We start from the raw sequence: 23,286 nt of genomic DNA, 5'->3' as shown, positions 1-23,286 counted from the left end.
TCGATACCCACCTTGTAGGCACACGTAAGGTCTCACAACCGCCTGACACCCTCTGCTAAGGCAGTATGATGCTTCCAGGGGCTGGTGAGACTAGAAACGCTCACTGGGAGCCTTTGAATATTAGTGGAGGTAAGAAAAGAAAAAAAAAAAAAAAAAATCATCGTCCAGACCACTTGTATCACCAAAAAGAAAAAAGAAAGCAAAAGAAGTAATGCAGCTGAGAACAAATTTTAACTGAGCAGCTGGCACACATGGAGAGAAATCATGGGGTCAAAGGCAATAATATATCTGATGAGTAGCAGTAAGTCCTGCTTTTCAGGAAATTTTCCTAACACTCTACTTGGGGATTGTTTAGGTATGACTTTCTAATTCAGAGGTCACTTTTTTTATATAAATTGCTTAGCATAATCTCTGGACTCTGATATCTCTTAATGCATTTAAAAATCTCTGTTACAGCAAGCACAAAAAATTTCAGATTCTGCCCCTATTTCCGGAGCTTCTGGATCACAGTATTACTGTTACAAAAAACATCAGTACATCATTTGGAAAACATCCTGAAAAGTCAGATGCACCAGTGCAAGCCAAGCAGGGATGTGATGGATCAACCTGAATATTTAAACAGCAGAATTAAAAAAAATGGACTGAGATCTCCAGATACGGGAGCATCCCCACTCTGAAAAGATTATTGAATAAACAACACATCCTGATATCTGGACGGAACATGAGCCTGAAAATCTCCTGGCATAAACCACCATGTACAGGGCGGGGGATGGAAGAAGCTTATCTCCGTGTTCCACAAAAATGAGCTTTACAGTCATGCTTTCTGTAATACTCTAATGAGACACTGTCAGACAGACAGAATTGTGGATCGATCTGATGTAAGAATTTCAGTATAACAATCAAATACGTTCTTTTAAAGGAGTTTGCTATATTTGTCTCAATTTTTATAATGATATATGCAATAAAACAGCAGTGTTTTCTTCCCTCAAGTAAGAAGAGATAAAGAAGCTGTCTTCACAGTTCATGCAGAAAACTTCACATGCATTTCTTCTGCTTTTACTCGCAGCCAGTCACTCCTCCTGAGCTTTCATCCTGCTCCGTATAGTAACATTCAAACAAATGATTAAAAAAATCCAGTTAAAATTCTTTTTGCCGCCAGAATTACAGCCTGATTTGGCCAGGACAGCAAACCAGCTTTCTTACTGGGACTGGAATCAGACAACCTCATCTACAGAGGGAAACTGAACATCTGTCTTACATGTCTATATCTCAACTAACAAATTAAAGACCAGAAATATTCCAAAGAATTGTAATCGCAAAATTTTTAGGTGCCAGGACATTGACATTTTTGGACAAGCCCTAGCAAACCCATTCAAAGTTCATAAATACTTTCTAACATGACATCAAGAAATAGCGACAAACCTTATCATAGTCTTCTGGGATTATGGGTGCAACTGCTGTTAGATATTCAAACAGGCATGTATCATTATTTCTAACTTACATTTTTAGTTGCTCAAATGTCTGCAGAGAGTAAGGCTTCAGAGACTGGCAGCATCAAATCTAACTGCCAATGTAAACTACCCAGAGTACAGCACAGTGCTGCTGACAGGGTCAGGGTCATTCCTCCTCCCTGGCATCAGAGCTGCTGGGATGAAGTGTAAAACCTGCTTTTGGGAGGGTCAGTGCACCCTCTGAGTGTCACGGGATGAGACATCTGTGTTACACCTAAGGTCAGACTCGATTGTTTCACGGTCCTCTCTAGTCCAGAAAACCTCTACTGAGCTGAGCTGAGCGAACGCGAACCTCCAAATGCCCAGAAGGACGCATACAGGATTTGCTCATGTGTCCACCATCCACGCTTGTTCTGTAGCCGGTTCAACTACTGCCCTAATCAAATACTTTAACAAAAGTAGTTTAGCTCTGTGGAAAATATGATTTAGCAGAGAAAATTGTTAGATTTTAAAGAGGACCGGTAAATCCTCAGTTACCAATGTGTGCTGGCCTTCCGCACTACTGCTGGCTGGTTCCCATCTACAGGCAGAGAACAGTTACCCGCTTTAATGATGTTTTTCCTACTGTTCCGTCATTCCTACTGTGTTTTGTATTGTAGTCCACAGTGAATGCAGTGGTTCATTATCACACATGGAAACAATCCGGTGGATGGGACAGCAGCTGAACATGGTGTAAGCATTAAGCACAATTACAGAATCATAGAATTGTCTAGGTTTGAAGGGACTTCACAGATCATCGAATCCAAACATCAACGTAACACTGACAGAAACCATCACTAAACCATATCACTATCCACTACCATTATAAAGAGATCTTGAGCAGTTTTCACAGCTGCCTTGTTTTTGAATTACATAATTGGATTACGTAAAATTCTCCAGCACAACAGATCAGTCTTGAAGTTTCTTTCTCTCATCAGATTTAGTAAGCCTTCAAGTCAGGTCTTGTGGCTGTGAGCTGCCCTGTGGCCTCTGCGTCAGTAATACCTTCAGATGCTTTTGCAGCCTGATTTGTCTACTGAAGGCAAAGCCTCTGTTCATCACTGGAGTTTGGAAGAGAACAATACACACAAGCAGCTCTGCTGCCCAGTCCAGCTTTAGCATATGGAAAATTTAAAGAGGGCTACCTAGATGTCATCAATGAAAACTCAGTAACCAAGCATTTAGTTGGGTTTTGTCCCATTTGGCCATACATCTGGAAAAGAAGGACACGGTCAGCTGGGCTTTCACCAATACAGGATGGTATTTACTGCAAGACTTCTTGTCCTGCTCAGCTATTTTCACGTAATGCAAGGCACAGATTTTGTAAAATTAAAAGTATTGCAGAGCTGCCATTAATGTGCAGCACAGGAAAGATTCATTAATTTTCTCCTCTACGAATGAATGTGGCTCAATACATGGAGTTACCACAGCCCAGCTCTTCAGTAGTTTTGTCAGGAGCACGCAAAGGTACGCAAAAAATGCTCTTTCCCTGTCTTGTGCGTCAGTTTTTGGGGGTGGGATGGAGCCAGCCAATCCCAAGTGCCATCTGCCACACTACATGTGAGCATCACACTCTGCTGCCCATTTGCATGCCTGGCTGCATTAGCCGATGTCAACAAGTTACACCCTCCCCTATATGGGCACATGCGGGGCGTCCAGCTCCATATGCATCATGGGGGAGCGACTGGAGGGACAGGACGGACCAAGCACCCCCTCGAGGCCTTGGGAAGCAATGCCAATCAATTCCGGACTCAACTCCTCTGAAACAGGATCAGAGTCCCTGGGAACAGAGCCAGCACCTTCCTCAGGGGCAGAGTCAGACACACTGAGCAGATTTTGTCCTGAATAAAACTCTCCTGACAGCCAGGCATAAGACAGCCTAACACTTCAGTGCTGCCAGCCTTTTTGGTTACTCATCTCTCATTCTCTGTAGGGTTTGCACAGCTGTCGAGGTGAGTACAGTGGCACTTGAACATACGAAAGTGATGCTGAGGAGGAAAGGCTCAACAATCCAGTTTGGAGCATCTCCAGGTTCTGTATGTGGTGCGCTTTTCAGCAGCAGGAGATAGTAGGGAACAAAGCCAGATTGTATCGGGTGCTTCCCTTGTCCATCGCATGCTTCCTGGGGAAGTGGCTGAGTTGCCATTCCTGGAGGTATTTAAAAGATGTGTCAATGTAGTGCTGAGGGACATGGTTTAGTAGTAACTTGGCAGTGCTAGGTTAACGGTTGGACTGGATGATCTTAAAGGTCTCTTCCAACCATAATGATTCTATGATTCTATGATTCTATACTATGTTTGCTCTGGAGAAGGCTACTGGCCCAAAGCATGAGCGAGGATGTGCCAATGGCCCTCTTGGCCGTCTGATCTCCAAGGAGGGAAAGAGGAAAAGCAACACCAGGTCTATAAACTAATCATGCAGTGGAGAGGATAGAAGTGTTTAAAATTAAGCTAAAGGCAGGGTCAAAGCTTTCCTAAGGTGGTAAGTCTAGGGGCTGAGCAGAAAATGAAAATGTCAACAAGAATGCAAGCAGGGCGGTTAGTTAGAATATATGTTCTTCCATCTGATATATACACCTTAAGAAAAGAAAGATACTAAAGTATTTTCACATAAAGCAGCTGAATGTAAATGTGAAATCTTGCATGAAAATCACTGGAATAACCCTGAGATTTAAATATCAATATGAACATATAGGATGAGACATTTTAATAGCGTCTCCACTCTGCTTCTCCCCAGGAAAACATGCTGATACAGGCTGGGAAATCTGAGGAGCAGCTCATGTGATGCAGATTTCTGACATTCCCCCAGACGTGACTAAGCTTAAACAAGTGGCATTATCTGGTGCATTTGAAAGCAAGATGTGAACAATATGATCGTGGGGTTTTATTTGGTACCACACAAAATGTTCCTGTTTGGGTGGGGTTTGTGAAGTGAAGGATATTACAAACCAGTTAAAATTTGCCTGTGGCTTTCATAGTCTTGCCAGCTTGAACCTAGAAGAAAGTGCTAGGAGTTAACAACCTGAACGTAAAGAACAGTAGTTCTGTGAAAATGCCTATAATTGAGCTGACACCATATACCATGACAAAAATAACTATGATTCCTATTACAGAAAACACAACTTTATCTAGAAATAGAGCCTAAAGTGTGCACTCTTAGTCAGTTTTGCAAGTTTTACATCATTACAAATATGTTGATATTTAAAGTCTGCTGCTTGCGAATGTAGAATTAAAGTGGGTCGTCACAAATACTGTTTTCCAATCGTGAAGCTGAACACATATGTGAGCTTTGTATTAATTGCAAAGTGAATAAAAGGAAAATGAAAATAAATGCATGATGTGAAGGCCAGATGCTGCTACCCTGATGTGTGTGTACAGCTCGGGAACACCAAGCTCAAATAGCACCTAAGCCCCTGTGCAAGCCCACCCTAAAGGCGCACAGTGCAGTCTAGAGATTCTGCATGGCATTTTCTCTTATCCTTAGCATGTGATTAATTTTGTTCTACATTCATAGGGACTTTAAAAAAAAAATAAAAAAATTGAGATTACAATTTAAGACTTCTGCTTTTTAAGAAATTAGAGCAAAAAGGTCATCATCCTGGTTAAAACGCCTCCAAATGCTGCTCTGATGCTCTGGGCATCAGAATAATTCCTTTAACAACAACAAAGCAATGACACCAGCTGACTCTTTATTGCAAAGTCCTTCAAAAAAACTCACTTGTCTTGGTAGCAATTGCAGACATAGTTAGTAAGTACCTTCCTAAATCTTACATAATTACTAAGTTCATTATTTTCTTATTGGTGGGACTTTTGTTTGAGGTAAGTTTTCGGCATTTCACTCCATTTGGATCACAAAATCAGAGGGAGCCCTCTCACTTTCTGGTTAAACTTATGCACAGAAAAGAAGAACTTCAGGTTCAAAAGCTCTACCTGCAACTACAAACCTGTTATAATGCATTATATCTTTTCATTAGTTATAACTGTTTTTTAAAAGATTTTCAAAACATACATGGTGTGAAGTTAAACATAGCCTCTTTAAATACAAACCAATGCAGTTTTTCCATCGAAAGAAACTTGTAATTTCTAATCATTCCTACCTAGACTTTGGCATTTAGCTCAGCAACTAATTGAGATGCTCGCTGGCTGATGCTGCCACCCAATGGCTTTTTCGTCATTCACAGCTTTAAAAAAATTAAAAAATAAAACAAAAACAAAACAGAAAAAAAAAACACAAACAAAAAAACCCACAAACAACAAAAACCAACCAACCAAACAAACAAAAAAACCAGACGCAATGTGGAACCAGTTCTGCTTCTGCTATGGGAACAGAAAGTGCCTGGGTATGACACTTCCACTAAAGAGATCTTATGAAAAGTTACTTATAAAATAAACATTAAAAATACTAATTTGAGGAAGGTGAAAACGCGACAAGTTTTGGGAATTTCAGATGAATAGTCTTACTATCGCCTCCAGCAATAAACACAGGTGAGCAATTCAACTCACATGGACACCAGCTCCTGCTCCCAGTACTCAGCCAGACACTTCTGAAGACGTTCCCCCACCGCAGAAGGAGGGACAAACAGACACTTTCTCTTTCCCCTTGCACCCCAGTCCCTGATCAGTAACAGGAGCTACCTCCTGGCACGTTTTTTCCCAGACATTTAAGAACCAACCCAGATTTTCAGAGGGAGAAACTCAGTACTCAGTTTACACTGTAAGAAAATACTTATTCCCAGGTGCTGTGACAGGCGCTGGGTACCAGACAGGGGAAGCTGTGTGGATAATACCCCTAAAAAACTCTGCAGGCAGCTGTAAACCTGGCTACGCTTTAGTCCTACCTACATAAAGCAAATACCAACTGGCCCTCAAGAGTTTTTAATTCATAGGAGGGAGAAAGATCCAACAAGTTATCTTATGATAACTTATCTCAGGGGTCAATACTTGGTCCAATTTTGTTCAATATATTAATTAATGACCTAGATGAGGGGACAGAGTGTATCCTCAGCAAGTTTGCTGATGATACCAAGCTGGGAGGGGTGGCCGACACTCCAGAGGGCCGTGCTGCCATCCAGCGTGACCTGGACAGGCTGGAGAGCTGGGCAGAGAAGAACCAAATGAGGTTCAACAAAAGCAAGTGCAAGGTCCTCCACCTGGGAAGCAAGAATGCCAAACACCAGTATATGTTAGGGGCAGACATGCTGGGAAGCAGCTCTGAGGAGAAGGACCTGGGGGTCCTAGTAGACAGCAAATTATCCATGAGGCAACAATGTGCCCTTGTCGCCAAGAAGGCCAATGGCATCCTGGGCTGCATAGGAAAGACTGTGGCCAGTAGGTCGAGGGAGGTCATTCTCCCCCTCTACTCTGCACTGGTGAGGCCACAACTGGAGTACTGTGTCCAGTTTTGGGCTCCCCAGTTCAAGAGGGACAGGGAACTACTGGAGCAAGTCCAGCGAAGGGCAACCAAGATGATTATGGGACTGGAGCATCTCCCTTATGAGGAAAGGCTGAAAGAGCTGGGACTCTTTAGCCTGGAGAAGAGAAGGTTGAGGGGGGACCTGATTAATGTTTACAAGTATCTAAAGGGTGGGTTTAAGGAGGACGGAGCCAGGCTCTTTTCAATGGTTCCCAGCGACAGGATGAGGGGCAATGGGCACAAGCTAGAACATAGGAAGTTCCGTTCAAATACACGGAAAAACTTCTTTACAGTGAGGGTGACAGAGCACTGGAACAGGCTGCCCAGGGAGGTTGTGGAGTCCCCTTCTCTGGAGATTTTCAAGACCCGCCTGGATGCAGCCCTGAGGGATGTGCTTTAGGCAATCCTGCTCTAGCAGGGGAGTTGGACTAGATGATCTCTAGAGGTCCCTTCCAACTCTGAAGATTCCGTGATTCCGTGATCTCTGAATATGTATCTTCGTAGAGAAAGCAAAAGGTCCTTCAAGAAGACAAAAAGGAAAGTGAAAGGAATTAGAAGGCCAAGATAGAGGAGAAATAGAAAACTCTGGCTCCATTCCTGCAGTCAGGTCCATGGCAGATTTGTTTCCCTACGGGTGGAGGGGACCCCATGGTGGAGAAAGCACTGTAAAGCTTCCTGCAAGGAAGAAGCCGGGGGGTTGCCATCACCAACCTGGCGCACTCCTTGAGTTGGCCTTTGCATAACAGGGGGGTTACCCTTCTTATTTCCCTCTCCACTCCCAAGCGGTCCTAAAAACCTCTCCCCATCTTAGGCTGTAAAAGCCTGACCATGTTTGTCGGCGCTATTTCCCTCACAGCCAGGGAGGTACGTACAGCTACACTACGGCCCGCACGAGGACAGATCTCAGACAAAAACCAGCCTTGAACTGCTCCTGACTCGCAGCCAAACACCAAACATTTTTGTGTGCATTTGCTGTGTCGGAAACAATAGTAAAATAATTCCCTTCAATACAGCAGCAAATTATTTTCCACAAGCAAATTATAAACATGAAAAAAATTTTCTTTTTGGAAAAAAAAATTAAGTACTTTGTTCTGTACTCACAACAGTTTAAGTCATCCACAAGGAAAATACTAAGATAACAGGGGGGCTACAACCAGTCTTACTGCATGTGTGCAAGACATCCTTCTCCTCAAACTGGTACTCGGTTAGTGAAGGTGGAACAACCACTAGATGGGGACGTCTGGCTTCAGAATGTAACAAACCCAAAAGGCACCTCAGTCTCGCTCTGTAATGAAGCTTTTTCAGAGTATTAAGAAAAAGAAGGAAAGAGCAGAAAGAGGAAGAAGAGGAATGAGCCCATGCACTTGCTTTCTTCGTGTCTTTCTCTGGATTGAGTGAAGGACCAATGAACTGATCCATATTGTGCAAGAGATAAATAAGCAGTACAAGAGAAAACAGGTAGAAAACGATATCAGGTCAATTTGCATATTCCCAAACTGACCTGAAAATAGTTTCAACAAATATCCAGACAAGACCAAACTGCTGGTGCATCTCCCCTGACCTCCTGGCAGATTCTCACACTTCTGGCCATCTCTTCTCTGACAAGGTATCTTTTGTGGCTTCACCTGCTCTTGGTCCTCCTCTTGTCTCCTTGTCCTCTTTTCCACCCTGCTAACCTTATGGGTCCTCTCTTCTCCCCTCCAGAATCTGGTGGTCAAATTTTGCTGCTTCTCTATCCATGTTTTTTCCTTTCAGGTTACAGCTAGAACTTCAACATGCATCTCCTGTCTCAATCAACGCACCCCTTCATAACATTTGCATGGCCCCCACCCCTTCAACCCATGACAGAGCTCATGCACATATGTTCCTCCTCTTCGAATGGTCCTGTAGGTTCTAGGGCATGAAGGCTATGTTCTTAGTCCTCACCTTCAAACTCTTCACAGCGCTGGCAATGCTCTTTTCCTTCCCACTTTATCAGCGTTGGGGCCCACTTGTTCACTTATCCCTCCTTCCTCCTCAGGCATGCAATGCCCTCTTGTACTAAAATCTAAGGGCCCTTTTCCCTCCATCTTCAAATCCCCTCTTCTGATAGTTCTCCCCCGTGTCTAGAAGCAAGCGGCCAAATAATCACAGAGAAGCAGAGCAGTGGGGAACTACTCAGAGATACTTAAAATATTTCATACACCATTTTAAAATACTACTATATGTCAAAAGAAGGATGCACACCGAAGTCAGATCCTTCTGTGTGATCACCTTTACATATTGCTGGCCTTAGGTTGTAATTGGAAGAGAATCCGCTTACACCTTCCTGTAGATGCAGACAACCACATGCAGGAACGATACATCTCTGAACACAATAACTTCATTTGAAAGAGCACATGAGACGTTCACAACAGCTTTCCGTATGCTTAAGAACAAACCCACAGAAGACACCTGGGGAAACCTGTTAGAAATACAGACAGATTTGGGGATATTTCAAATAAACTGGATCTTTCTTTTTTTCCAGCTGAAAACTATTTACTCACATAAAAACTTTGTAACCCGTATTTGTATGCTCTAAAAAAGACATCAAAACTTTTAAACTTTTCATTGATTGTTTTTCTTTGTCCCAAAGTAAAGGATTACAAACAGAACACCACTGTTTATTGCTTTGAAAGTAGCTGGGCATCTCCTTTTAAAATACCGTCATGTAAGAGCGAAAAATGGTAGAAAAACTAAGAAAAACAGTTATAAAAATATTTCCCTCAACTTAATCTTGGCTTTATTTCTAAAGCCGCATTTCACAGATGACACATAATTGGTCAGGTTTTCAAACTCTGAGAAATCAAAAAGAAGAAATAGTTAACGTCCAATATGTTTTGTCATGGCTTTCAACTTACTGGAAAGTAAAGGTAAATACAGAAAGCACTGCGGGCTGTTTTCTTGATCTACCATTCATCTTGGCCAAAGATAAAATATTGATCTCATCAGGACAGACTCAGCCTCCATTGGGAATTTGCTGTAACATATTTGAGATCCGAGAAGATGCTGTTAATGTTCATGTGGGAGCCTCAATGCATTTACAATAGAAGACTTAGTCTAAAATTTGCACATCAACATGTCACACCACGGTGACAGAATAACATTTTTCATTATAATTAAAAATATATTTACGTAAAGAAAGACCTCATTTTAATCTGCTTCTCAAACACATATTCAAAATAAACTGCAAAACAAGGTCACTGTATAAACTGACCAAGTCCCAGCTGCTCCCCTAGCTTAAAATGCTCCCCTAGCTTGTTTTCAAATACAGGCACTGGCTGCGATTCTAAACCTCCCATATATTCACACTGGTAAATGTTCAGACAGGCTCATTACACACTCTCACACTCTAAAGGGGCATTTTGCCATTTGCAAGACACAGTGTTGCCCCGCGCTCTGGTCCTGCTCAGTGTTTGGTGCAGCCAATTACGCTGTGGAATTCCCTCCCATCAGGCATGAAGAAAGTAATTCAGTGCATTATGCTTGAGCATACCAGCATCTGGGTGGGCACTCCAATTTATTAAAAGAATAACTATATGTGAGCATCAGAAAAGACTTTAACTACAGCTCCATGAAAGATTCTGTGCAGAGATCTCTTGAGGAGCCATGGACAATACTCCCAAAAGGAAACCCGAGACCATCCTCGGAATTACAACATCATCCACTACAGCAAGGAAGCATAAACCAGCTCATTAGCAGCCCTATCAAGTGACAGACCTAAAGCCAGCTCCAAAGTTGTCCACACCTGTCTGCCTATAGCGCCTGCCAAAAAGCCAAATTCCAATGGGGAAAGAATCCTTGTCCCTCTTCTACATCTGGATCTTGCAACCCCAATGTGCTCCGGGGAACCGCAGGTTTTAGAGCAGCAGGGTGCACAGCCAGGGAGAAAAGATGGGCAGATGCTGTAAGATCCCTCCCCGCAAATGAATGAATTCCGCATGCTGTGTTTCAAATGTAAAACCCCAAAATGCCATTAAAAATATCCATCAGTTTTAAGTAGCACAATTTTAAGTAGTCCAGCACAAATTATACAGCGGTATTTCTAGTACATCTTGTTCACTTATAACCTGAAAACGCATGAGCCCTACTATTATCTTAGGAACTCATTTACAGTAGGCACCCTGAGATGTTCCTTTGAAAGACTAGGAGCAAACTGTATTAATAATAGTTACTGTATAATTTCACACTGAACTGCAATACTGCAACGAAAAGCCTTAAATATGATAAAGCTGAGCAGACCTCTTTAAAAGCAAGCCAGAAAATCTATTTTTCCACACCATCCTTCATGACGATGTGAATCCTTCATTAGTCTCCCAGGATCTGTTTCCTTGCAACAGTGGGATTTTTTTTTTAAATATGCTTTATATACAGGCCTCAGGAGTGATCTATCAAGAAATATGATAATGAATTAGGAGAAATTAAACTAACAACTGATATGTGCACACAAGTATCCATCAGAGTTTCGGTGACTAATTTTTCCCGGACTACAAAGAGCACACCCGCATCATACCACACTCTGGACATCGAACACTCTCCATGGGAACAGCCTCAGTTAGAAACCAGACATTTTTATCCTTGTGGAAATCTTCTCTAATGGTAGCAAACTGCTAGATAAATGATGATAAACAGATGATTACACAACGTGGTAGAAAGGGGAAGAGGAGAGAGATGCAATTTTTTTCAGAGAAATTAATAAGAAATTTCACGCCTCTGTACCAGTGTCTTGGAAGTGTGAAAAAGTATTCCTCTAATGCCAGCACTGTTTGTTTTCCTTCCTGACATAAATAGCATTATTACTATCAGAATTTACTGCACCTTTACAGTAAAAGACATAACCAGATGCAATAGAACTGTAGTAGTACACAGTTGTAATGAGACCAGAAACACAGATCTTATATAGCAGAAGAATATTAAACAGCAGAAAATTAAAACTCCTCAGTCTGCCAAAATGCTGCAAGGCGCCACACCGAGTCATTTGCAAGCCTACATATACGAATTTTTTGGAGGAAACTACAATCTTGCAAGAAGCAAAAGGTAGAAGAAGCCTTCCTGATTCTTCCCTAAACGATTCTTGCCCTTCCACTCCAAGAATATAAACCTATGGGTTTTTTCTAGATATTAAATGTCCTGCATTGACAGGAGGCAGATTTAAGGAGGGAGGCAGCTGGGCTGGGAAGGCACAGGAGTTCAGTAATCTGTGTTCCTGGCCCGCATGAAGGGACCTGTCACCCCAGTTGCAGGATGCGAGTGCTCGGAAGCCCAGATCAGTTATGTACTAAGTAGAGATTTATGTTGCAGTAATAAGTCACATATCATGGCAAAACTTGCATGAGAGAAGTTCAAAAGGCTCCTCGTTACATGTAGGAGGGCAGTAACTAACAAGAATCTACTTTCTAGGTTTCCCGTCCCTGCCACGGCATTGAGACACTTTCTGACTATTTCCGACTCAGTGTTCTGCCTTTTACTTTAACAAACACGCAGGAATTTTAAGGAATCCCTACCTCTGGGAGTCTATTTAGTAAAAAATCTGCTAAGAGATACCAGCCATAGTAGGTTTTTTAAGATTAATTACCTACCTTAGGAAGATAATAAAAGTCAGATCCATTACAAACAGCTGTGGGTTCTTCTAGCCCTTGAAGGACGACATCTTTACAGAACCCCCTGGCATCTGTAGCTGTAACCCCGTGTGGGAGAGCCCAGGGTTGTACCCGGCCGCTTGGTCACGCAAACAGTCCGAAAGATAATGGACTGGCTTCTGCCCTGCGCCATTGCCCTGCCATTGCTGGAGCAGAACTTCAAACCTCACTGTCCGTTTGGGATAATAACTTAAATCCTAACCCATATCCCCCTTCAAAACATTAACCTGATTTATATTTTTGTTTTTAAATGTGTTATGCGTAACCAGTGTTCGGCTGCACGATAGATGGCAGTAAATCTTCACTTGTCACGTTAGAGACCCTCCGGCCTCCCTCCAGAATTGAAAGAATTTGTGAAGACATTCATGACATTTTTCAACATACTGTAGGACTAAAATCCTGCTCAGCTACACTCCTCTTCATCTTTCTCATCGACCTTTTCGCTAGGTGTGCGTACGTATGATTCTATTATTTCATACATCATTCATTCTCAGAGCTCTTTTATTACAGAAAAGCAACGGGATGTACACTCAATTTAGCACTATCAGATGAAGATTGGCTTATTTCAGTGTAATATAATCCAAAAACGTATGAAGCATAAAACACAGGATTCTTAATCACGGCTGTAAATGTGTTGACACATACGGGGTGAGGAAGGGAAAAAACATACTTGGTGTTGCTGACAGTATGTCAAATAGCATCGCCAGAAAGAGAAGCAAGCTGCAGCATGTGATTTGGACAACACTTTGGGACACACAATTTTATCTCTATTTAGATTTTCTGCCACAGAAAAGCATCCTCTTCCTGCCAAGCCTTTGCAAAGCTCTGAATCTCACTTAACGTTCTGAAACGCTCATCATTTAACCTCTTCTACCAAAGATGCTGCTTCAAACTTTAAACGGCCCCATGTCCCAGTTCTCAAAAGGTACATTTACTACATCATTTTACACCGATGGATGTCAGCTCCTAGTAATTTACAGGACACATGAAGCCATAAAAATTGAGTTAAGAAAACCATTTTCATAGAGGGTTTGACCCAGAACGCTGACTGGTAGAAGTATTTCCAGTTCCCTGCCTGGCCCTGCGATCAGGCCCAAAATGAACAAAGGTTTGCTAGACCAGCTTTTTGATGAAGTTTACTGTTGGTTAAGTGGCCATAATTCCAGTGAAATTGTACCATTCACGCCAGGAAGCCAGCCCTTTCAGTGCCTTCTCTTCACACACTATCCAGCACATGAATGAAGCTCATCTCCAAACATACTGTTATGCCTTGTTGTGTTTCAGACACCTTCATAAGAAGCAATGAGAAACCACAGAATAATCTCTCTTTACATTGCACGATACTAATTAAACCAGATTAATATTGTACTAACTTGTAATAGCACACAGAAATCTGCTTTATATGACATCTTTCTGATGGACTGCATTCCAAAATAAGTTTGATGCCAGCTGTCACATTCCCAAAACTGCCTTAAAAACCACCTTGCAGCCATCTGCAGAAACCTCGTAACTTGCATCCAGCTCTTGAGCACTGGCTCTCTGGGAATTTTGGGCCAGCATTCAAGACCAGTATCCTGGCATCCGCACAGGGCAGTGTGGAAGTGTGAAATCATCAGGACTCAAAACCCCAACTGAAATGTCTTCTGACCACACTTCATTTATACGAACAAACCGCTACTGCAGTTCTGTTTCTCATGAGCAGCAGTTGGATTTCTTGCAAGATGCATTTTGCCTGCAGCATTGCAGTCGCCTCTGCATTGCTCCAGGGTGCTGGGGCAGCACAGGGACAGAGATTTATGCCAGGACTCGCAAACAATAGTCCCCTTGTGCCCTCTCTGTTCCAGCGTGGGACTCGCATGCAGTGAGTGAAAGTGCTTACAAACAATACAACTTCTCTTCAACTGAATAATGTTGTAGATTCATTTCTCTTGTAATTTTGAAGTACTCTGTACACGTATTTGACCTTTTCTACTTTTTAAAAGACCCATCAGGGAGGCCTAGCAGCCATTTACTGCAGAAACAGAAGGGAAAGAAAAAGCTATCTATGAATACTAGACTATTAGCTGCCATGCAGATGAGCTGGATGCAATGTACTACCTGGTCAAGTTTGATTTGCTTAAACCCAGGAAAAAAGTTAAGAGGAAATTATTAAGTGGCAGGGAAAAACTGTACATTTTGACAACCCACCTGCTATCAGCCAGGGCAACAACTGCTATGGTTGTCGTAACAAGTCTATCTTTGGAGCGGTGAAAGGGCTGAACCCACTTAAAGTTGGTATCAGTGCTATGCGTGCAGATAAAGTGAACTCTAGAAATGTTCTATATAGACAAAGTTTTAAATACTGGAAGTTATTTTAAGATGGGGTTTTTTTCTTAATACTTTTCAATGTACACAAAAATAAGCAATTGAAGTTAGGACAAATACCTCTTAGAAACTGTAGAAATCTAATGAAAATGAAAAGTCCCTGTGATGAAATATGCACATATACATGGATGTCTTTATGTAATATAAACAACTACAGAAAATGAAAGCAGCCGTGAGTGGAAGGACTTGGGGGTGTTCGTTGATGAGAAGCTCAACGTGAGCCGGTAATGTGCACTCAGACCACAAAGCCAACCACATCCCGGATTCCATCAAAAGAAGTGTGGCCGGCAGGTCGAAGGAGCCGATTCTGCCCCTCTACTCCACTGTCATGAGAACCCACCTGGAGTACTGCATCCAGCTCTGGAGCTCCTAACATAAGAAGAACATGGACCTGTTGGAGGAAGTCCAGAGGAAGGCCACGAAGATGATGAGAGGGCTGGAGCACCTTCCTATGAAGACAGGTTGAGAGAGTTGGGGCTATTCAGCCTGGAGAAGAGAGGACTCTGGGGAGACCTTATAGCCACTTCCAGTACCTAAAGGGGCTACAGGAAAGATGGGGAGGAACGCTTTATCAGGGAGTGTAGTGATAGGACGAGGGGTAACGGTTTTAAACTGAAAGAGGGGAGATTTACATTAGGTATTATGAAGAAATTCTTCACTGTGAGGGCGGTGAGACACTGGAACAGGTTGCCCAGAGAGGTGGTAGGCACCCCATCCCTGGAAGTGTTCAAGGCCAGGCTGGATGGGGCTTTAAGTAACCTGGTCTAGTGGAAGGTGTCCCTGCCCATAGCAAGGGTGTTGGAACTTGATGATCTTTAATGTCCCTTCCAATCCAAACCATTCTACAATTCTATGATATAATACAAACATACACAAAATACATTAAGAAGACTACACTCTCAAAATTATTTTTATGACTTGGTGTAGCTACCACATTGCACTGGCTACCTTGGTCCTCATAGATAGCTTCACCCATTTGAGGGGCAATGCTTTGTAAAATTGTGATGTTCTCTGAAGGTCACGGGACTTGCACCCTCATCATCTAAGCCTGCCCAATTTATGGTCTAAGCAACTCATTACCACTGTGGTAGATACTCACGCTTTCTTTTCTTCTTTTAAATGTCCATAGTATTGTCAAAAGAATAAAGAGGAAAAGCTTGCTTGAAGCTTACAAACTAAGTCCTTATTAAAAAGTGGGGTGTGCAAAAGATCTCAGTGTTTTCAAGAAGCCTAAAAAGAACATGGAGGTTGTACCTGTGAAAGGTCTCAGAGCTCTGAATTAGAACTTACCTGTTTGGTCTACCAATAGCAAACACGTCACTTCCTGGCCCCTGGGCAAAGCCCACTGGCTTCACACTGCTTCACAACTTCTACATCCCCAACAAAAGCACAGGCTCCTGTACACCACTGGAGCAAGTTCAGCCCAAGACTCTCATTTGGCTCAACGTTGCTTCAGGTGAAGCACAGAGGAACTATATGTAATCTGATGTTTCACAGCTTACAAACATATATCTCCCATCCCAAACACTGAATTGAACATCCTAATAGTCCCACAAACTTGAGATTTCATTGTCAAATTTTTATAAAATCCCCTCACAAGACATTACAGTATCTTTAAGGTGGCATTATCACCCATGATTAAAGCTGAAAACTTGCTAAAGAAAAAGCTGTAATACATTTTAATAAAAAACAATTAAAAATTGTGTTGTTATTTGCTTACCCACTAATTCTTCCAGGCCACTGAAGCATGTGTTTAACATTCAATGGGCTATTGACGGGTTTAAGCCAGTGGAATAACTCAAATAACCACTTCTGCTGCTTCCAATATAAGCAATACTGAAATTCTTTGGTGGATTTAGACCTCGGTCACTACAAGTCGATGAAGCTCTGTAGTATGATATTATATTTACACATTTACTCCAGAGCAGCATTTGCTCCACCCTTACTGTAGGATAAAGTGTTCACTAAAAGAAAGCAAAAATCCTAGCGGTGACATGTACACACTCTCACTTTAGAGGAGCTAATCTTTCAGCATGAGCAAAATGAGTTAGATAAGCATCTCTTCACACTCCATTAAGTTATGAGCCTCCTCATATCAAAGACAACATATGACAGCTGAGTCGTATACAGTGTTCATGTGACGTCCACTTGTCCAATACAAATGCCCTTACAGAACCTAAAGATGTTTGGCCTGAGAGGAAACTATAGACATGTCTCCAATACTGCAACAGCAAACACACAAGATCCAGACAGACTCACAGACTTGTGACCTTTGTGATTACACCCCATCGCAGGCAGTTTGCTAGAGTATGGACAACCCTATTTATGGCAACAACAAATCACCGCAAGTTAGCCCCTGTCTGAGAGCCTGGAGACTGGCATACCTGAACCGTCAAATATCTCAGAATTCCTCACCCAGTGCTTGTTTTGCTCTAGCGAGACAGATAAATAGGGGTCATCCCCAACCTGTCTTGGTTTTAGTTCCAACATGGGTATGGGCAACACAAAAGGATATGATGCCACGGCACGAAGAGCCAGTACTCAGTGCTGACTACTGATGATCAAGCTGTTCCCATAACTCTAAAAGGAACAACACCATGATTTTAGAAAAAATCTTTGCTCATAAGCCAGAAATCAAAGTAGAGGAGGAAGCAAAGCAGTTGGGGATGATGAGTGATTTATACCAATTTTTACTTCTTCTCCCTTTCTAATCCTTTCACTGCCTCCCTGCTGGATAAATGCAATTCAAGTTTCCTGTCTCTACCTGGAAACTACTTGTTCAAGCTTTTCCTCCTTTTGCAAGCTTTGGTTCAATCATGACCCTCTGCCTCATCTTTCCCACTCCTCTGATAATGCTGCACAAAATCAGAGTTTTATAAAGTTCAAGGTCGACACGCCACTGGGTCACCCTGAATTACCCTGTGTGCCACAGCCTGGGATGATTCACCCAGCCATCCCGGGAACATGCGTTTGCCTGAAAGCAAGAGTTCCTGCAAAACACCACAGTCTTGATCTAAGTTAGTCAAAAAAAGGGAGAATTGACTGGGTTTGTCTCCTTTTGATATGTTGCAGTGGCTAATTACCTTTACTATTAAAATGGAATTTTATTACAATTTAAATATCCATTTCTGAACTTACTACTATGGATTTGGCATTAAAACGTGTTAACAAGGACCCAGCTTGCTACACAAACTGAGGTTACAGTCCTACTGTTATTTAAAACTGCAGTAATCTTTATGCCTGTAGTGAACAGCATCTAGGTTTACTCCAAGCTGTTGGTGAAAGTGCTGAATAAGACTGTTCCCAAGTCTCTATGTTATCACACTGAAAAGATCCCTATTTGAAGGAAATTTACTACTGCCAATGGTTCCCAGGCATTTCTTTAACTTTTGGGTTTTTTAATCCAGTTAGGAGTACTGATAACGTATTTTTTTCCTAAAAATCAAAAGACTGGGAGCTATGAAGTAAAATACCTTGCAAACATGAAATCTTATTATCTATTTATCTACCTTTAGGAAACAAACCTAAAAATCTTAATGAAAAAAATATTCATCAGACTCCTTATAATAGAAGATTATGCTGACTGAAATATTATACTTATATCCTCTAAGCTTTTGTTGTTTTAGTCTTTGTCAATTGTATTCACCTTAAAAATTCCTGTACTGTTGTCCCTTACTTGTATCAGACTAACCACACTACAGCTACACAGACCACCCCAGTCATCATTTTTCAATAGTTAGCCCTTCTTCACCAGTCTGGAGTTATTCCTATATTCCATGATTTTTTAAACTCTCAGGACAAAAATCTCAGGGAATGTCTGTATCCAACTTCTGTGATTCTTTGGTGCAGATAACCAGAGAGGTTGATTTTTAGTGCAGTTCTACTAGGATAAACATTACCATCCCCTCATTAAATATTGACTTCAGAGTACTGTATCAGCCTCAATACAACTAGGTTATCCTGCTCCTTTCCAAATAGAAAATGAAGTATTTATTAGAAAGTGAGGTATTTATTCAAAGTGAGGTATTCTGCCTTTTTTTTGCATCAATTCTAGCCCTTCTACAGTCTTTATCCTTTCTAGCGTCATTCTCCTGAAACATGTAAATTCTTTCATCAACCATGGAATTTATTCTTTTAACTTCCCAGCCAGAACACCCCTGTTGGTTTTTCAGTTATTGAGTGGGAGGTGTGCAGTAGATATTTTGCAAGTACTTCTTAACAAAATCCCAACTTAATTTATACACTTCTAATTTTTTCTTCTCAATCAACTTTGCTCTAAGATTTTCCCCAGAGTTATGAAATTCAACCTTTCCGAAACACCAAATCAGCGTGTTAGCCGTACAAAACAGCATATGCCTCTTCGACGGGAAGTAGGTCATGTTCACTGGTCCCTAGGCAACCACCAAATCTCACTCCCTTGATCAATTCATCTGCATCCCTGTTTGTGACGTCTGAAATGGATTCAGCTGATGTTGTGTGCTGTGTTTTTTGTATTAAAAGATTATTATCTGTTTTTAGCAATGTTAAGTGTGCTACTATTGGCTGCATCAGATCTCTAGTATATTGAATGGCCCATTTTTAAATATTCAATATCTGTTTTCTTTCTCCTCCCACACATTGCCATATAGCCGATTAGTTCCCACCGGTCTCTGGTTTTATTTAACAGATTCTTTTCCAGAACTTGGCTATCAAATTAATCCTTATGCAGTCAAAACTCAGTGGATATGAGTTACTTCTCAATTCTTTAATACTGTAACATACAGCATTGTTTCTTTTTTTATGCTCGTCCTTCCTAAGAGTATGGAGGACCACCTGAGCAGAGAGGGAAGTTACAGAGTATAACCCATAGCAAACTGCATTGCACCAGACACACATGAACAAGCAGTGCAATTGAAAGCAAGAGGAATGAATGGGCACCATATAGCAAGGCAAGGACCAGAAAGCATGATGACAGAGCCCTAGCCTAGGCAGATGTACATTTGCCTCCATCAGGGCTGGGTGAGCTTCCTTGCAAGAGTTGCCTCTAGTGCTAAAAGCCACTGTTCAGTCGAGATAACCTGACTTGGCACTGGTTCAGCCGTTGAAGTATCCCATGAGTTTTATGACCCTTGTCACACAAATAGTTCCCCAAGGTTTGAGCAATACACATTTCTTAAAATCACTGAGAATATCAGTTCCCTCCTGCTGGTATTCCACAGCCCATCAGTGCTCTGTGAGCAATTTCTCTCTCACATCTTTTGCAAAAGGGGATCAATTTGTTCACAGCAAGCTGAACTCAGTTTGTATGTTTGACTTTGTGATAGCACACAGTCTCATAAATCAGATGTTAATTCATTGCCTTCCTATTGGCTTCTTATAACGTCCAGACAGGCTTTGCTTTCCAGCTTCTGAGGTACAGGGTGCTGCACACAGAGAGCTCTGCAGCTGCCTGGAACGTGCCCAAAGTTGTGCTCCTGCTCTACTATCAGGATTAATTTTGTTGGCTTATAAGGAAACAGTTTATAAACTGATGCATATTTTTCTTCCTTTCTCCTGACCTTTTGGTTATAGATCAGAACTAAGAAGAACAATACCTCAGACACACCTAGAGACATCTTGAACATATTTTAAATATTTTCTTGCAGATGAGAGATGGGTATGAAAAAATTTTTCCTATTCTTGGCTGGAGAAAAAGTGTCACTTCTGGTTATCAGTCTTAAAAGACATAGAGGAATAAGGGAAACTTTCTTCATGTTGATTAAAAGTGGCATTCAGGTCCCAGTGCCTCAAAAGAGACAACCACAATACACCACCACATACAACCCCTGACTAACCCCCGCTGCCGCCTGCCCTGGTCCAGCTCATGGGAGGAGGTAACAATCGTCCCAGACAAGAAATGTCAAACAACAGCAATTTTTCCTGACACGTACTTGGCAAACACATCAACAAGAGAAGTGAAGTAGATGTAGGTTAGATCTTGCCTGGAGAAAGAAGGAGAAATATAACTAGACTTTGCGCCTCACCTCAATGCGATTGCTGCACTAATTGCGGCTTGTCTTAATATCAGCATCTTACATTAGCTCTCCAGAGCGGCAAGCCAGGAAGCCTAACAATAACAGGCATTTAAGGAAAGCTGTTTTCATTCCTCCCTATCCCACCGGTTCCAGGGACCAGGGGCGTGGGGCCTTGACTTCGCTGTGTGACTGGTGTTCACATAGCTGCAGCCTTAAAACCTGCTGGGCATGACCGCCTGCAGACACAGCAGATTTCCATCTGTCTTCATCATCAAGCTGTGGCTGTCAATCCCACCAGCTTCACGGGAAACCCTGGTGTTACCAATCAGCTTAGCCTACTGTGCACACGCCACACAGCTATAAACCATAAAATTATTGTTTTTACAAGGGCAGTGGATTTAAAATTGCCTGACCCCACCAATTCAAGAAACGCGAGGCCATTGGACAAAGAGAAATACATATGGAAATGGATAAAATTATGTACGCCAGCGTCTTGGGATGTAACCAAACCCTGAATCTACAACATATATATAAGCACAAAATAGAAAAGGTATTTTTTATTTCTTACAGCCTGATATTTACAAGAACTGTCCTTGGAGGAGCAGTTCACCACATGATCTCTAAAGTCTGCAATGGCAGCAGCATCGTCTATGGGTACAGAGACAACAGGTGGGAGAAGCAGACGAGACAAGTTTTCTTTTAGGTGTATGAAGTTTGTATTTCATTCATGCTATTTGTGAAATGGAATACCATCAGCAAGTAGTCATGAGACTGCAAGTTAGGAAATTACATCATATATTTGGCAAAAACTGCAGGATATAAATAACCTGGAACATCAAACCTTTCACAGAAACAGATGCAAAAAGGGATTCACTTGCCTCTGGGCAATTCACAGCGTGTAACATTTATGTGTGGATGGGCAAGCTGTTTTTAGCTTCCCAGAAGTCAAGACAGACCTAGCAGAACTGGATTGCACATTCCCACAAGAAGGGCAGCAGGTGATTGTTACAAGCTGCAGAGCATAGCAAAGAAGCTAATTTGGTACACTGAAAAAAGCATAAATCCAAGAAAGAATGTAAGGAACCTTTTTCTTTCTCTCCATTCCCCTATTCAAAGTAGTTACAGGAAGAGAAATTATGCTGAGCGCTGTAATTTAGTATAAGTAACCCTTATCAAAAATTCTCTCGATCCAACCTTAGAATTGAAACAGTATACCTCCCCTCTTACCTTTGGGTTATTTTAAACCTATTTGTGAATAGTTCAACACCTAGAGCCTGACCCTGCAGAGATAAAAGCACAGGAATGATTTTATTCCCGCAACCTGTCTTTCAAGTCCTTGTTGGAGCAGATGTGCATACATGCTTTCAGAACAAGGCATAGTGAAGCATATGTGACCCGAATTAAATTAAATTAAATTAACTCTATACAAACTAACATTTATTCTGTCTTCTGCTTTTATAATATAATGATTTAGCTCCGCGGATAAAGGCAGGCGTGGATTACTGAGATCCACAGGGCATTGGACCACACACCTGGCAACAACTATTGGCATCCTATACCGTTCATGGCATGGATGCACTTCTGAGCACGGGAATGAGCACAGTGTCAGTCTAGAAGCTAGAGAGCCTTCAGAATAAGGAGCTGCGAGTAGACATACCTGTCTGTTAGGTCAAACACTTCAGTGTGCTGTTCGGAAATAGTCTCAGCACTTCCCCATGCTGAGTTTTAGAATCTTTCTTTCTTCTTTCCCACTCCCACCATGGGATGAGCAACAGCCTCAGTGTGTTGCTGAAGAAAGATGCAACTGGAGCCCACCCCTTCCGCAAACATCCTTGCTTGCATGGAGATAGTACTTTCCAGTGAAATAATAAAATAGATTCCAGGCAAAATACTTCATCTTCCCTCAGTGCCCAGCAGCCGCAGCAAAACTGGTAGGTACTATGAAGATGTACACAGAACTAACTTCTTGCTGTCCTGCTCCTCTCTGTCTTGCAACATCATAAGAGATCGAATAATCACCTCAATCTGGATTTCCCACATTAAAGATCCGTATTGCTGGTCTTGCCTCCCCAAAATGAACCCTTGGTATTTCAATCATCTGCAAAGTCTTTTCTTTATTCAAGAATTTCAAGGTGCTTTAGTAATTTTGCTTAATTATGTTTTAAAGTTTGGGATTGTCAACTATAGAGTGTAATGTATGTTTTACAGGTGAGCAAAGAGAGGGGAAGCACAGAAATTAAGTGAATCCACCATAAGCAGGACCATGACACCATTATTTTCTTAAACAAATCGAGTTACCATGCATGCTTAACTAACAGGAGGTGTACCCACACGACTTCAAGTAAGCCCGCCACAGGTTAAATAAACAGT

The 23,286-nt window shown here is 41.8% G+C and overlaps 1 protein-coding gene across 32 annotated transcripts in view; it reads right to left on the bottom strand.

The window, feature by feature from the left end:
* The window catches only part of RBM20 (RNA binding motif protein 20), a 109,592-nt gene that overhangs the window by 41,966 nt on the left and 44,340 nt on the right, over nt 1-23,286 (bottom strand). For 5 of the 32 annotated variants that reach the window (XM_074592420.1, XM_074592428.1, XM_074592436.1 and 2 more), the window contains exon 2: nt 12-111. The exons of 18 other annotated variants lie outside the window; for them this stretch is intronic. Coding sequence is in view for 3 of the 14 variants with exons in the window: in XM_074592412.1 (XP_074448513.1) it covers nt 12,500-12,528 (29 nt within the window). In the remaining 11 variants the exon portion in view is untranslated. Of the gene's footprint in view, nt 1-11; nt 112-4,438; nt 4,484-12,499; nt 12,617-23,286 lie in introns of those variants that run through there. 9 more of the 32 variants (XM_074592426.1, XM_074592435.1, XM_074592422.1 and 6 more) reach the window with 4 other exon arrangements.

Source organism: Larus michahellis, chromosome 6 (genome assembly GCF_964199755.1).
Source record: "Larus michahellis chromosome 6, bLarMic1.1, whole genome shotgun sequence".
Classification (NCBI taxonomy): Eukaryota; Metazoa; Chordata; class Aves; order Charadriiformes; family Laridae; genus Larus; species Larus michahellis.
This window is presented reverse-complemented; position numbering and strand designations above follow the sequence as displayed.